This window comes from Balaenoptera physalus (assembly GCF_965194825.1).
Source record: "Balaenoptera physalus genome assembly, chromosome: 7".
NCBI lineage: Eukaryota > Metazoa > Chordata > Mammalia > Artiodactyla > Balaenopteridae > Balaenoptera > Balaenoptera physalus.
Window position 1 is genome coordinate 81,502,216 of NC_138886.1, and position 16,373 is coordinate 81,518,588.

Here is a 16,373-nt window from a genome sequence, read left to right on the forward strand (position 1 = left end):
ACTTCTCAGGATGTCCGTCCTGGGCGCCTCTTCCTGTGGATGAGGAGCAATGTGCTCCCACAGCTGGGGCTATTCGCCTTGAAATGCCACAGGCCTCTCTACCCTGACACCGGCCTCTGCTTTCCATGTCGTCTCCCGCCTGGAACACCCCTCTCGTCCTCTAGTGCCCAGCCTGGAGGAGAGCCAGCCACCTTCACTCTCAGCCCCTCACCCGCCCGGAGTCCTGCCCAGGCCTGACTCATCAGTACTCCTGGAACTGCGAACCCCTCCTCCCAGGGCATCATCCCAGGCTGGCAGCGAGACCAGCAAAGGAATGCCCATTTCCTGACCCTGGTCTGAGGAGGAGGGTTTGAACCGGGGTGCATGTGTGACTTGGGGGCAGCGGCTCAGTGGCGGTGCGCTGCTCGGTGCCTGCTTGGGCGGCAGGGGGTTGGTTGTGCGTGGACCAGTGTGTTCTGGCTTTGACTCCACTTCTCTTCTTGCTCCAGCCGCCCGGAGCGTGGCCAAGCCTGGCTCCCAGGTTGGGGCTGTGGCCTAACCCTTTGCCCCCACCCCCAGGCCAGAGGTGCCTCCCAACTGGGCCCCAGACCTGGGCATTCTCAGCCAAGGAGCTGCAGGGAGGTGGCTCCGACAAGGGGGGCTGGACCTGAGCAGGGCTGAGGCAGCCAGGGGCCTCTCCTCTGAGGGGAAATCAAAGGGATCCTGGAGTCCCGGTTTGGGGACCGGAAGGGTGTGGGCAGAGGGTGTGGCATTGGCCCAAAGACTAAGCACCCTGTAAAGCCGGAGCCCGCTCCCCTCCCACTCACACTGAGTCCTCACTGCGATCTAACCCTGGGGTAAACCTCGTACTCCGTGCTTCCCGTCCTGAAGCACGAGTCCAGTGCCTGGTCACGTGCCAAGTGGCCTCCTTCGGGCAACCTCCCTGCCTGCCCAGGCCACTCTGCGCTCTGCACTCTCAGCCCTGGCTGAGCTCCAGGCCTGACCTGCTAGAACCCCGGCCTGTGTCTCCTGAATGGCAGGGATGACAACCCCTCCGCCCCGAGGATGAAGCCCGGCCTCCTCCCCTTCTTGCACCTCTGCCCCGTGGGTAAAGCCGGGCCTGGGCACCCGTGGAAGGCAGCTCCAGAGATGACCCCTGACAGACCTCGGCCCTGCCAGGATTCAGTAGCCTCCAGGGCTGACTCGATGCCCCCCGCGTGGGACCTGCCTCACTGGGGCCCCTTGTTCCCCACAACTCTGCCCATGGCCTCCAGGGAGCTCTACCCTCCAAAGAGGCGGGAAGCCCCATCCCCGGACACATCTGCCTGAGAGCTGAACTGCCTCTCCCCACCTGTCTGGAGAGGGCTGTCTCTCTCCAACTCTTAACTGCTTCCCTCCTCCAGGCCTGGAAGGGGAGAGGTCCTTGGACAAGGGCTACCCTCCCAAAGTGGGTCCGGTCTAAGGACTCATGAAATGGTGACGTTTAATGAGAACCCCCCACCCCCGTATATACATCTGTAAAAAATTCAAATACAGCAAGTTACCACTGAGTCAGACTAGAGGGGACTGACAGGGCATTAAATACTGCGGGGCAGGAGCAGGAAAAGGGGAGGGTCGTACAAAACAGGGGCGGAGGCGGGGCACTGAAAAGTGTGGGTGCTGGGGGAAGGGGATGGCCGGGCCCCCCCCCAGCGTCAGGAGCTTATAATCTGATGGTGGCAACAGAGACCCTGGAACAGACAGGAGGCTGGGACAGGAGGCGAGACTGTGGATGTGAGGGGCTCCCCTCAGGCCCCGCAAGGGCTCCTGGGAGTCGCTGGCGTCGGAGGGCCCAGCCCCAGGGCTCAGGACGGAGGTGTGGGTGCTCTTTGGTGGGTGGGTTAGCTGCATGGCCCCCTGCCCTGAGCAGGGAGGGGGGCCGGCGTGGTGTGGCGGGGCTGGGGGGCGGCAGGCCCGGGCCTGCCGGGGTCTCTACAAATTGTGTCTCAAGAGAATGCCGAAGGTCCTCCTGCCCGTGTGCAAAATAGAAACCGGGGTCTTCGGGCTCAGCTCCGGCCTCCTGCTCCTCTGCAGGTGCGCTGGCATGTCCTCACGGGATGCCGGGCTCTGGGGGGACAGGGCAGGAGGCTGTGAGGGAAGAGGGTGGGGTCGGGGTCCCCTCGGGCTCCCCTCCACCACCCAGCCTCACTCCACTTACCAGATCAGGAGACTGCCGGCAGCGGCGGCAGCGGCAGCCAGGGCCAGAGTGACGAGGACACTGATGAAGCAGGGCGCTGAGGGTCCTCCGCCGCTGCCCAGCTCCCCGGGGTCACAGATCTTCGTGGTGGGTGGGGGTGCCAGGGAGCTGGTGGTGCTGGTCGTGGTCTCTGGGGAACATGGGGGAAACTCAGGGCTGGGCCGGGCCGGGGCTGGAGTCCCACCTCCATCTGGGGTCCACAGGCACACTGCTCCTGCTTCTTGTGTCAGACCAGGGCTGCCTCTCCTGTCAGACAGCCCCTGCCTCACCCATCAGGCAGGTCTTTGCTTCCCCAAGGCACACAGAGGACCCGTCCATCCAGAGGCCCCTACCTGGAGTGTCCAGACAACAAGGACAAGGAACAGCAGGGGCTGGACAGACCGACGGGAGTGTGGCAGCCACACAGACTGTGGAGACCCCTGGAGCAGATGCTCCAAGTCCCAGGAGGAGCAGGAGGGAGCCCAGGGGGCGGGCTCACCGGGGGCCTGGGCCTCGGTCGTGAGGTGTCGTGGCTCCTCAGTCCAGGGTGTGGCGTGGGCGGCCACACTCCAGTCACTCCACGTCCCAATCTCATTGTCCTTGGCCGCCACCTGGATGATGTACTCCTTTCCAGCGTAGGCATCCGTGATGGTGTGCGCTGTGCCATCCGACAGCTCCACCTGCAGCCAAACCACGGGGTGGGGGGGTATAGGGACGGCGGACCCTGGGGGTCACGAGAGTGAGGCACCCCCAGAAGAAGTGAGAACACTTGTGGGGAGAGAGGAGTGAAAACACCCCTGCAGGGAATGAGGACTTCCCTGGGGGGAGGACACTGAGAATATCCCTGGGAGAGTGAAGACTTCTCTGGGAGGAGACCCCCCCCTCTCCCACCACCACCCCCCCCCCCCCCCCCCGCAGGGAGCAAAGACAGTCCTGAGGGAGGAGATCTTTAAGGAGATGAGAAATGCCCCGAGGGGAGAGTAAGGAGGACTTTGCTCAGTGTCTTCACTCTGCTGTCACCCCAGCTCTCTCACTAGCCCCAGCCCAGTCCCGACCTCAGTTCCAGCTGGAGGCGACAAGAGGAATGGGGTGAGAGAGGCGTAATGTTGTGCTGCCCTCTCCCACTCCATCAAGGAGCTGTTTAAAGGGAAGGTTACAAACGCAGGCATGGAGCTAGGCTGCCCGAGTCCAAATTTTAGCTCCATCCCCTACTAACTAGGTGACTAAGTTACCTAACTTCCACATGCCTTGCGGTCCTCATCTGTAAAATGGCGTTAATGATCTCTCTCACAGGGTTGTAATGAGGACTCAGGCACATGGTGAACACCAAAGAGACTTCAGCCAGCTCTGTCGTTATCACGGGTTCCAGCTCAGAGCCTGGGCTCCCAGATGCCCGGCGCACCCACCAGCCTGGCCCCAGCTGGGTCTCCCCCTCAGGGTGGCCTCACTTATGGTCATCGCCCTGCCTGAGGTGGAAAAGGGGTGGGGGGGCAGCTCCTGGGGCGGCAGGACAGCAGGACAGCTGCTCCATTTCCTCCTGGAGGTGTGGCCACCCCACCCCCGCCCTGGCCGGCCCCATCCTGAGGGTCTCCCCCCACCCTCCAGGCTGGCCTGCCTGTCTGTCGCCCCTCCCAGGCCCAGGCTGGGCTCTGGTTCATCTCAGCGGCACCCGCCGCCTCATTAAGGCGCCTCGTAAACAGGGGCAGCCGGCAGGGGCGGAGGAGGGGGCCCGCTCTGGGCCACGTCTGGCTTCAGGGCTTTTTGGGTCCCTGTTACACTCTTCCCCCAAGAAAACCAGGGTCTGGGCTACCTGACCTGACAGTCTGTGAGTCCATGTGCGTGTGTGTATGTGGATTCATGTGTGTGCAGCTGGGTCCAAGTGGGGCGGGAAAGCCTCCCAATTCCTCCAGGGTTTGTGAGCCTGAGATAGGAGGTACTGGCAAAGGCCAGAGTCGGTATAAGAGCCATTTTGGGCCCAGATCTGGGCTCAGTAAGTCCTACTCCCAGCCCTGGAAGATCGGTGGGCCCCAGAGACCCTCCTCTCCTGGAGTTGGGGCCCAGTTCCACCTCTGGTCCCCCAGTCCCCTTTTGCTCTGTAAAGACCCCCTCTGGCTAAGTAGCCCTCGTTCATTCGGCTCCTTCTCCCTCTTCCCAGGATTTGACCCTCGGGCCTCCTCCTTTGATTCTGTCCCCCGGATCTCCACATCTGTCTTCCCCCAAAGGGAGAGGGCCATGGGGAGCAGATCAAATTACCACCTCCTTGGTGGGCTTATGGTGGGCAACCAACCGTACCTCTAGGAATGTGGCCTAGAAGTGCAGTGCCCTCCTGGAAGCCACATCTCCTAGGCCTGGGCCCTTCTTGTTAGGTTGTCACTGATCCCTTAATCCAGCCCCTTAAGAGAATGGCTCCACAACTGTCAGGAATTCCCTAGTTGCTGGCATCCGCCTTACCTAGGAGTCCTCCATCTAGTCTCTAGCAGCAGACATCAAACATGCCCTCCCAGCCTTCCTGATGAGTTAGGCCCAGAGCAGAAGATGCAGGGAACCCATGCTGGGTCCCAGGACTCGCCTCCCCCTTGTCCATGCTGAGACAGCCCCTGCCAGACCTCATGGTGCCCATTCTTGTGTAATTCCTGACCTGTATCTCTCACATCCTCCTGAAAATCCAAGTGATGTTTTTCTCTGCTGTCCCCTCCACTCCCCCTCCCAATCATACACCTGCCTCTCTCCAAGCTTAAGGACTGGGGAGAGTCCATTCTGTTCAGAGCAAAACTCAAGTTCAAAAGAGCCATAAATCTAGCTAACCACAATATCAATGTCACATGGAGCAGGGATAACATGTGCCACAGGCCACTCACGTTCTTGCCACGGAGCCCACATATTTTGCTCTGCCCGCGTCAGCGTTGGGGTCAGCTCTGCCCACGATGCAGGCCAGTGGGTGGCCTTGGCATGTTAGTCACACGCACGTAGGGAGCATGGTTCCTGCTGGGGGCCACGTGTGTGCGTGCATGTTCCCGCGTGTGTGTGGTAGGCAGTGTGCCAGGTCCACTGCAAGGCGTGTGCACTGCGACGCGCGGGGCTGCTGCCTGCAGCTAGTTAGCAGGAGAGGGGGGCTTGTGAAACTAGACCCTGGTTATTAGCAATGCATTAGTCGCGGGCAGCTGGCCAGGCGGGAGGGACTCCGGACTCTGTCAGGGAACATATGAGCATGTAAGCAGCCTTTGTGGGAGCCAGGCCTGCAACCAGGACAGGCGCCCTGGAATCGAATTACGCGCTTTAAAGGCCAGCTGGGAGAGGCGCAGGAGGAGATGAGGCTGGAACCAGGTGGACACGGTGGGGGCACAGGTTGACCCTGGGTGCCAGCCTGGGTGGCCCCAGGGCGCACCTTCCCAGCCCCAGACCTAGCCCACAGACCTCACGGGCCACATAGCACCCACAGCCCTATGGACCCAGGGCCCTCAAGGAGACAGAAACTCAAGTCTGCCCCAAACCCCTGGCTGCTCCCCAGAGCTCGCTCTCGTAACTTGATCAACATCCCAGACCACAGCCTGACCCCATACTGCCCCCCGTCCACTGCTTCGGTCCCGGTCCAGACCACCTTCTGACCCATAACTTTAAGCTGACCTCTAAGGTAGACTTGACATTGGAGCCATGACACTAATCACGGCCTGAGCTCACACCCTGGATTGAGCTTGACTCTATTGCCTGATTCTGACCCCTTGAGACCAACTGTGAGTCCTTGAGGACAGGGACTATCTTGCCCCTTGGGTCCAGCACAGGCTCAGAGACTGGCCCAGAGTGTAAGAGGGAGATGTCTGATCAGGGCTGAAGCCAGAGGTAAGAAAAGGGAAACACTGCCTGCCATCTGCCTCCCAGCATTTCTCTCCACTACCATGCGGAGCCACAACGACAGATGCGTTCCTGTTGCCCTAATGGAGGTCACCAGGAACCCCTAAGGACCTTAGATCAGGACATCTCCCTCAGCTCCATCCATCCTTCCAGGCTCACCTGGTCCCTTCTTCCCCCCGGAAAGCCTCTCTGACTGCCCTCAGGCTTCACATTGGAACAGCTAGCAGCAGGGATACGGGGGCCTCCCATGCCGTGTGGCTCTGATTCGGGCTCTCGGGATCTGGGCAGGGCAGGGTTGGGCACTCACATGCTGCCACTGGTCCAGGATGAGGGGTCGATAGCGCAGAAAGAACTTGAGAGGAAAGGACTCGGGGTCAGGCCAGGTCGAGGGGGTCTGCCATGTCACCTCTAGCCGGCGAGGGTTGCTGGGCACTGGCCGGGCTATCACGTTTTCTGGAGGGTCAGGCTTCACTGTTGAGGAAACACAGCTTCAGTACCACACTGATCTCTTGGAACAACCCCATTTCGTCAACCCCAGCCACCATGTCAACCAATGCACATCAATCATCATCGCTCTTCTCTGTTGTCAATTTTGGCAACCACCGTTAACAACCATCTCATTACTTCCACCTTTCACATCCCTGTCATCACCAATGACGGTCACTATAGTCACTGTCACCAGCTCATGATATCAACATCATAAATTTCATCCCATCATCAACCCCATCCTCATGATGACCAGCATCCCAATTACTAAGCCTATGTCATGCCCTACCATTACCCTCATCATCACCTGGATCACCCCAGCCTGTACCAGCATCATATACTTCCCCAAGCCTGGCTTTTCACCTCAACTTTTCCAGTTCCAAACTGAGACACGGCCTCCCTTGGAAGAGTCTGGGTTTGAAGCTGCTCTGTGGGTCAAGGTTAAAAGACGGTCCACAGGTGTTGCAGATCTGGGTTGGAAGTGGGCTGAGGATCTGATGAGAGCATCTAAGGGCCCAGCTCACATAGCAAGAGGCTGGCTGGGGACCCAGCCATGCTGTGGGTGGGGCAGGCAGAGGCACAGGGTCTGGCCGGGGTGGGGCAGGGGCGGGCAGAGGGTCTGGCCGGGATGGGGCAGGGGCGGGCAGAGGGTCTGGCCGGGATGGGGCAGGGGCGGGCAGAGGGTCTGGCCAGGATGGGGCAGGGGCGGGCAGAAGGTCTGGCTGGGATGGGGTGGGGGGGGAGGGCAGTATCTCTCCCAGTCCTGTCTCCTGTTCTGACACCTCATTCATCACAGGCCGTAAGGAAGCCATTAGCGTGGGGTGGGGGGGGTGGAGGCTGCAGCTGCACAAGGGTCTGGCCCAGCCTGCCCCCCTCCCCCTCGTGCATGCTCTGGGAGCCAGAGAGACGATGGGAAGAGCCGCTGGAGAGGTCTCTCGGCCCTGGCAGGTGAAGGACATCCACTCAGATGTTCACAGGTATATACATGCCACGCATATATGTACACATTATACGTTCCACATATACCTGGGCACACAATGTGGACACCCCCACCAATGCTCATATACACGTTGGCAAACACCCACTTACTCCCACTGGAGTATGCAGCAGGGACCCACCCCCTCCCCACGCACCAATGGTGAACTCATCGAAGGTGATAGCTGTGGCGTTGTGGCCCAGAGCGTTGCTGACACTTATCGAGACCTTGTACTTGACGGTGGAGAACAGGTGCATGTAGCGGATGTGGCAGCGGTTCTTGAGGGCCGGGTCCTTCTCACAGACCATAATCTTGGAGCCATGCCTGGGGAGGGATGAAGCCCAGGCACCGTTACCAACATCAAGGTCGGGTAGGGCAGAGGCTGGGGGAAGGTCAAGCCCAAGGCTGGGCTAGGGTCTGGACTGAGGGCATGGTGGGGGGCCGGGGGAGAGGTCAGAGGTCAGGGTTGAAACCAGGTCACAGGTGCGTCTACTCACAGCACAGTCACATTGAAGGTGTTGGGGATGTAGGTGGGAGTGGGCAGATGCCAGCTGCAGTAGAAGCCCTTGGGATAAGTGTTGGAGCGGCAGCTGAGTACGGGCTCCCGCGGCGGCACTGGGGGTGAGGACAGCACGGTCAGGGCGTTCTTGGAGCCCCCAGTCCCCTGCGTTAGTGTGGGGACAGGTGGGCCCCAGAACCCCAGCTCTCCCCCTTCAACCCATCAGCGATGCCAGAGGTGGCGGGGGGAGGGTGCTGTCAGCGAGGGTCTGAGGCTTCCCAGGCCACAGAGAGCCAGATGTTTAATTAAAGGAAAACGGGCTGTATGGAGAGAGAGCCCCCCCACTTGCTCAATGGAGGCGGGAACTGTGGGGAGGCCTCAGCTCATCGATCACAGGATGGAGGTGATGTCTGGGGGAATCGGCCCCAGCCCCAAATCTCCTGCCACACTGCGTCCATTTCCAGAGGAAGATTGTGCAACAGAGGCCAAGGGGGGGGTCTTGACCGGGTCCTCTGGTTGGTGGGGTGATCAGGGTGCACTCCCTGGAGAAGAGACATCCCAGGCTTCCCCTCGGGAGAGAATGAGAAACACGAGGACAGGCCTGGTGGCTCCACATGAACGACAGCACTGGGCGGCTGTTCATATGCATATATGTCACATATGTGTCTCTGTGTGTGACATGAATGAGTGATGTGTGATGGTATGTGGGTACGTATGTAGGAATGTCTATGTGTATGGCTCTCAGAGCACATGACTATGTGTGACTGTGTGTGTGTGCAGAGAGGAAGCTGCTGTTCCCTTGGTGTGTACCTCACCCCAGCCCCAGCCCCCAGCTTCTCCATCACAGACCCCTAAGGAAGCCCTTTAGGAAACTTCCTTGGTGGTGCAGTGGTTAAGAATCCGCCTGCCAATGCAGGGGACACGGGTTTGAGCCCTGGTCCGGGAAGATCGCACATGCAGCAGAGCAACTAAGCCCGTGAGCCACAACTACTGAGCCTGCGCTCTAGAGCCCAAGAGCCACAACTACTGAGCCCGTGTGCCACAAATACTGAAGCCCATGCCCCTAGAGCTGGTGCTCCGCAACAAGAGAAGCCACCGCAGTGAGAAGCCCACGCACTGCAAGGAGGAGTAGCCCCCGCTCGCCGCAACTAGAGGAAGCCCGAGCGCAGCAACGAAGACCCAACGCAGCCAAATATAAATAAATAAATAAATTTATTTAAAAAAGAAAAAAGAAGCCCTTTATATGGTCAGCAGCTGCCTTTACTCTGGGGAACGCGGAGGGCCAGAGAGGGATGGGGACCTACCTGTGGTCACACAGCAAGCCAGAGCTGGTACTAAACACCAGGATGGGGATACCCACCAACACGACCACACACACATACTTGGGAAGTCCTCTCTGCTGTCTAACCACTCTTTTTGCTGCCGTGAGCACTTAGCCCAGCTGTTCCACCCTCGGGCATTCGGTAAGGCATGAGGACAGCCGGCTCAGGTTCCTGGAAGGAGGCAGCTTCTGTGATCTGACCCAGGCAAGGCATGTCCGTCCATGGCTCCAGGGACACTGACACCTCCCGCCTGTGCCCCCCCACCCCGCCCCCTGCCTGACAGGTGGACAGGAAGTGGGAGGGGGGCGGCTCAATAAGCCAGGGACGGTGAGGGGGAGTGCATGTCCACACTTGCTGAGTGGCCGTGGTGATACTTGGGGAGCCGTGGGCTTCCATCCACAGTGTGCACGGGATTGCGAGTGACTGTGTGTGACTGCATGTACATGTCCAGTATATGTGAAGGACGTATGTATTGGGGCCGAACCCCCAGGGCCCGATCTGGCTTTGCAGCAGGGGAGATGAAGGGGTCAGAGAGGCATGAGGGGAGCTTGTATGTGGCAGGTGGCGTGGGCTATGCTGTGGGCAGAGGTGGCTCCAGCCCCTGGCCTGCAGGGGAGAGCTGGAGGCCAGTTGAGCCTGCACGAGGGGCAGCCTGCTTTCTGCCCGCTGCTGCCTGCCTCCCCCAGGAAGCCTTCCTGGCCCCATGTCCATCTTGTGTCTCTTCCATGTTCATCCTGCGCGCCTCACGTACCCCGTGCCTATCTGCCCAGGGGCACAGAGGCGTGCGGGGGGGTGGGGGGTGGCCAAGGACACAGGAAGCGCCTCGTGGGGGCCTGTGGGCCAGGCCGGCGTTGGCAGCCACCCCAGGAGGAAAGGACATTCCGAGGTTGGCTGAGAAGCCTCCACTGTCCCCTCCTACCACCACCCTCCCTTACCCCCAGCTTCAAAGGAGAAGGGCACTGGGCGGGGGGCGGGGGAGGGGGGACTGAAGCCTGCAGAGTCAGCTCCCTGCCACCTGGGACTCTTTGGAGGGCAGAGCGGGCCATGGCACTGGACTCGCAGGCCCCCGCACCCGCCCAGCCTCCCCAGTGGCCGGTTTCCTCCATTTCCCTCTGACCGTCCCCCGCCTCGGACCCGTCTCCCCTCAGACATCCCCCCGCAAACCAGTTCCCCTCTCTGACTGGGCAGGTCATGGGGGGCGGGCGGCGGGGAGGGAGGGCAGGCAGGGCTTTGTCTGTCATCTGGCTACTCCAGCCTGGCCCTGGGCCCTGAGTAGGGAAGGGCTTGGGTTTCCTGACAGGGACCAGGTTTCTCAGAGGGAAAAGGAGGAAAGAAAAACAAAGAAAAGGAAGAAAAGGAGTGACTTGCTGCAGCTGGAGCCCAGCTGAGGGGCCGGGTGGGCGGAGGTGGGTGTGCTGAGAGAGACAAAGTGTGAGGCTGTGGGACAGTATGCAATTAGGAGGCCTGCTGGGAGCGTGCTGCAAGTCAGGGGAGAAGCTGTTTGTAAGAGATTGCCATTGTGAGGCTGTGTGCGTAACTCCGAGAGGCTTCCTGTGTGTGACTGGGACTTTGGGCAGCAGTGTTGCTGCGATTGGCTGTGCGTGGCCGGGTGACTGCATTGTGTGGGGCTCGGGGTGAGGCTGTGTGACTTGGGGGTTGTCTACACGTGTGAGGCTGTGTGGCTGAGGTCCTCCGCGTAAATGCGCCGTTGTGTGTGAAACAGTGACAGCGGGACTACAAACCTGAGACACTGCGTATGAGACGGAACTTAAGTCTGAATGCATTTTTCAAATTGTGGGTGTGGGAAGGTGCCCAGAATTCCAAGTGTGTTCACACGTATGAGCTGAACACCGTGTGAGAGCATGTTAGAGGCTGTGTGTGAGCAAAAGCCCATACACATACGTGTCATGATATCACATACAGGCATGCTCCTGGATGCCCAGACTTCCTGAACTGCCCCCATGGGGGCTCCTGAGATGCCCAAGTGACAGCATCAGCCTGTGGCAGGGCGTCCCTGAGTCCCACGCGGGGCTGTGTGTGCGTGTGCATGCGTGCGTGTACCCCCGCTGGCCCAGGATTTGTTTGTTTTCCTAATTGGCTTGTTTTTCCATGTCCAGCCCACCAAACCGCATGTTTTTCCTCTCATCTCGCCAGCCCGCCTGGGCTGGAGCCCCCAGCACGCACGAGGCCTGCCCGCCAGTTCAGAGAGGAGGAGGGGCGGGCTGCCCACACCCCTGGCCAGGCCAGATCAGGCCAGGCGGGGCGGGGTGACCCTTCCAGCTCCAGCCCTGCCTGGGCCGCACCCACACTCCTCCTCCTCCTGCCTGGCATTCAAGACCCATGGCCTGTCCTAACCTTATCTCGTGACATCCCTCGAGGCACCCCAACTTCTGGACTCCTAAATGCCCACCATCTACCCATCTTTTCTCCCCAATTTCTTCTTCAACCACAGGCTGCTCTCTCCTTCCCCACCAAACAGAGCTGAGGAGGAAGCGATGCTGAACCAGGGGTTCAGGAGCTCCTGTCCTGACCAATCAAATACAAATATTTGAAACCTGGACAAAGAACTGTCTATTTAAAATTAGTCACTTAATCTCCGATTTATTTCAGCTTAAAATCAGAATGACACGGAATTAGCAGTGTCTAAGGAAACAAAAAAGGATGCTACTGAAAGGAACCTTGTGATCCTGTTTCCTAATGTGGGGGGTCCTTTCATCACCCTGGGTAGGGGCCTCCTTGCTGGTTGTGACCATCTGCCTGAGGGCAGGAAGGTGGGTCAGGAGGAAGCAGTTCAGGGATCAGCCTGGTTAAGGGGACTTTCAACGGAATATTTTTATGATCAGGTTCCCTTGGAAATAGAGACATGAAAATCTTATATGTTTAGGATAAATACTGAATAATTTTTAGTTTGAATGGCCCACAAATCAGGGGTAGCTTTGTCCTGTTCTCTGAGCACTGGCGAGAAGGATAATTTGATATTGAGTGTTGCCAAACCCAGTCTCTTGTTACTAATATAAAGTGACTGAAACAATCATGATTAATGTCCCCTGTTCCTCTGACCAACTCTTTAGAAGGAAACAAGGCAATGAGAGATAAGTATCTGTAACTAATGCTACAGCCAACTCATGGCCAGCTCTCCTCTGACAGGCAGGGCCTGGGGAGTGATCAGCACTATATATAAAAGGTCTGGGTTCTGGTCACAAAGGGCAGCTGTGGGTATGGCTACAGGCATTACATCTAGACCCAATCCCCTTCCAATGACCTCTCAAAGAAAATCGAGTCATCAGGAATGGGGGCCCAGAGCCACCAAGGCCCAGCCATCACAGCCAGCCTTGTCCATCCTGAGGACTTCTGGGACTCGAACTGAGAAGACAAGGGTATGGGTGACTTGTACCAAGTTGGCCTCATACTCCTTGCACTCAATATATGGCCTTTTTCCCCATGTAAGGGCCCAGGGCTAGGCTGCATGGTCCACTTCTAACGTACCCTGTGGTGGGCCAGGGAGGACTCTGGTGGGCTGATCCTGCATATCTCAAGCTGGCCGACAGGGGTCACTCCACCCTCGGTTTGCAACTAAGGCGTTTCATGATGACCGCCATCTCTCCAGTTTAAACACATAAAAGAGCTTTTCTGTGGGGAAAGGAACATCCCTACCAAAACATACCTGTACCTCTCCTCTAGCCCCACTGACGGGTCAGTGTTGTGGCGGACCCTGAGCAACACTTCAGCCTAACATTTCCCACGGTTGTCCACACCAGTCTCCTGATAGTGGGGAAAGGGCCTGCTTCCAGGTCCCTCAAGCATCTCCTCCCCTCAGTAGCTCCCAGGAGTAAAGAAACCATTTCAGACAGTGGGGTGCATCACCCAAGTGGGATGAGGCCGGAGAAGCTTGAATCCTTGGCTCAAGAAGAAAAGAAGCTATTTTCAGAGTATTTACTCTGTCAGTTGGTGCCTCTGGCTGAGCTCCAGAGGCCTGCCCAGATGACCGTCAGCAACACTGATAACCTCACCATCCCGATGCTCCAAACGCCTCTTCTGAATCACACTCACCTGCTCTTCCTTCTACCTTCCTGCCGGCTCCTTCTCATCTTTCATCTTTTTGTGGCTTGTTTCTTCCATCAACCCCTTTTACAGTGATGGTCTTCAGGGCTGGGTTCTGGGTCCTCTTCTCTCCTCATCCCACAATCTCACCCTTGGCCATCTCACCCCCTCCCAAGGAGTTAATGCTGACACCCCCCCCAAATTCCCATCTCCAGCACAGGCCTCTCCCCGAGTCCCAGACCCTCAGATTCACTGGCTACCAGCCATCAACTCCCGGTTGTCCCCCGGGGACCACAACCCAACATGTCTATAGCAGATGGTGGTGCCGCAGATCCCTCACCCATACCCGCTGACTGCTTCTGCAGTTATTTGCCTCAGAGCTTTCTTTGGCCACCAAAACCTGCATTGCCTGTCAGGGCATCAGGCCAAAAGTGCTGGGGAATTAAAGCAGCCCCACCCCGACCCCTTAGTGTATAAGCATCTGAGCCCCCGCACTCCTTAGGCAGGAGAACTCTGAGACACATTTTCTGCCTCGGTTCCCGGGGCTCCCCCAGCGGGTTAAGCGCCAGTTGCCCAGAAGCAGTGGCTAGATAACTCCCCCTTTACTGGCTAGCTTAACTTCCTTTTCTATCACTTTCCCATTCCCTTATGATGTTTCTGTCACCTGCCAAATAGACTACCTGTATGTAAATTCTCACCTGATTCTAGGGAAACCCAAACTGAGACACCGTGTAAACAGAACACACTATCTTCTCCTCCAGCTGACCCTTCCACCTTGTCTCTGTTGCAGCAATTGGTACCACCAGCCGTCTTGACTCTTCCCACTCTCTATTCTCCTGTCCTCCCTACCTCCAATCCATCACCAGCTCCTGGAGGTCCAATCACCCCCTCTCAACTTCCCCAACTCTATGCCCCGGTCCTAGGTGCCCCTAATCTCTCCTGCATCCCAGCAATAGCCTCCTTCCCGCCCCCGCCTTTGCCCATCCACCTGCCTCCCCGCAGCACAGAGAGAAGAACCTTTTAACAACATGACTCTGATCGTGTCACTCCCCAGCTTCTAGGATCATGATCTGCCCCGTCCCCTCCTTCAGCTCCCTTCTGCCATTTATACCAACCCAAGTGGCCTTTTCATGCCCTCCCAGCCTCTGAAGCCTATGGTCACACTCAGCTCTCTGCCAGAAAGAACTTTTTCAGTGTATCTTCCAAATCCTCCAAGTCTCCATGTGCTTCACACTCCAGGAAGCCTTCCTTCTTCCCTGGAGCTTCCCAGAGTGCCACACCTCTACCTGCATAACCGTATACCCCATTTTCTTCCCTAAGGCCCTCAGGGCCAGACCCTGTGAGAGGACACAGTGGAGTGAGGCCACTCCAGCTCGGAGCTGGGACTCTAGGATTCTTCCCCACCAGGCCCCAGGTGGGCCATGCCTGCCAGCCCTCCCGTGCCCATCTTGTCATAGGGAACAGGATTTCAGGATCTCAAAGATCTCCAGTGGGGGTGGATACAAGTGCAAAATGCCAGGGGTCCGGACTCAGGGGGTGAGACTGGGCTCAGAGGTCAGAAGAGCAGGCTCAAATAGGATCAGAGGGCAAGGGTCAGGGCCTCCACCACTACCACCAGGAAGGGGCTTTGAACCGGGCCAAGGGTCTGGGCCTCATGGACAACGCCCTTGAGTGAAGTGGGAGGTCAAATGAGGGGTGCTGGGAGTAACACTTACAGCCCACATTTAGGAGGACTTGGTGGCGCAGGTGCCAGGAGTCGCGGTGGAAGCAGGCGTAGACGCCGCTGTGGCCCAGTTCCAGGCCACGGAGCACGAGCTGAGAGCCGTTGAGCAGGTCAGGGGCCAGGTCTGTCCCATTCACCCGCCACGTCACAGCTGCATCCCAGTTCGCCGTCCCACACGGCAGAGTCACATCTGAGCCCAGGCGTTCGTACTGCACGTGGGGTGTCTCTGTGGGGGGCAGGGAGGGCACAAGGCAAAAGTCACAGGTCACAGCCCCACCCAGCACCCCCAGGCAAACGTGCACGGATGAGAGCCCGTGAATGTGCACAAGTGAGGAGTCCAGGCCGAGAGGCTCTGAGTCTCACGGTGTGAGTGTCCTGGGGAGATGAGGGGTATGCAAAATTCCTGTGCGGCCGTACAAGGGTACAGGTACATGAGTGCCTCCAAACTCGTACGTGTGTGTGCACGTCTGGGGACCGTGTGTGTATGTGTGTATGTGTAGAGAGTTTGTGTAGCATGCTGGGAGAGAAGACCCAGTTCACCTCCAGTCCCCAGGTCCTTTTAAAAGTTTTCCTGACCCCCACGACCCCAACCTCTTGCCACCAACAGGCCCAGCCCCAGTCACTGACATCTGCTACCCAGGCAAGCTGGGGCTGAGGGGCCCCTCTCCTGAACTCCTCCCTCTGTCTCTTCCCATCTCTTCATCTTCCCCATCCTTGTCGTTCTGTCCTGCCTCTCTCCCTCTCCCTGACTCTGAGCCCCTGACAAGCCCCGCGCTCCCAACCATACAGGGCTGGGGCAGCAGCAGGAGAAGGGAGAATGGGCAGGGTCCAGGACAGGAGCCCTAGGGAACTCCTGGCAGCTGTCAACATCATCATGAGGCAGGAACTGCTTGGGGTGTGGGTGGGGGAGTGCTGGGACTGAGGGAGCTCTCTGACCATTCCTCTCTTGCCCCCAGGAGGGGCCTGTCAGAGCCAAAAGCAAACCCCAGCCCTGGCCTCGGCAACCCAGGCGTGATGGACGGAGCCCAGGAGACTGGAGTGGAAGGGCGGGAGGGAGCACCTGTCAAGAGGCAGCGCTAGGTGGGGAGGCGAGTGGGACAGAGGATGTCCAAGGCACCGATTCTACAGACAGCCCCAGAGAAGCGGGCACCGGGAGATGCGAATCTACCCTCTTCATCCTGCCTCCCAAGCCTGGAAGGACAGATGCTTCCCTGATCCCAGCCAGATCTGTGGAGTGAGGGTGGGAGGGGCAGAGCGAGGGGGAGGGGGGCGGGGGGGTGGTC

The 16,373-nt window shown here is 58.6% G+C and overlaps 1 protein-coding gene across 3 annotated transcripts in view; it reads right to left on the reverse strand.

Annotated features, from left to right (window-relative positions):
* Positions 1-1,445: 1,445 nt before the first annotated feature.
* CNTFR (ciliary neurotrophic factor receptor) overlaps positions 1,446-16,373 on the reverse strand; it is a 39,076-nt gene continuing 24,148 nt past the window's right edge. For all 3 annotated transcript variants that reach the window (XM_082467608.1, XM_082467609.1, XM_082467607.1), the window contains exons 4-10: positions 15,083-15,316; positions 8,003-8,120; positions 7,663-7,829; positions 6,351-6,514; positions 2,694-2,874; positions 2,177-2,345; positions 1,446-2,085 (exon numbers count right to left, since the gene is read on the reverse strand). In XM_082467608.1, coding sequence (XP_082323734.1) covers position 2,085; positions 2,177-2,345; positions 2,694-2,874; positions 6,351-6,514; positions 7,663-7,829; positions 8,003-8,120; positions 15,083-15,316 — 1,034 coding nt within the window. In that variant the 3' untranslated portion in view covers positions 1,446-2,084. The remainder of the gene's footprint in view (positions 2,086-2,176; positions 2,346-2,693; positions 2,875-6,350; positions 6,515-7,662; positions 7,830-8,002; positions 8,121-15,082; positions 15,317-16,373) is intronic.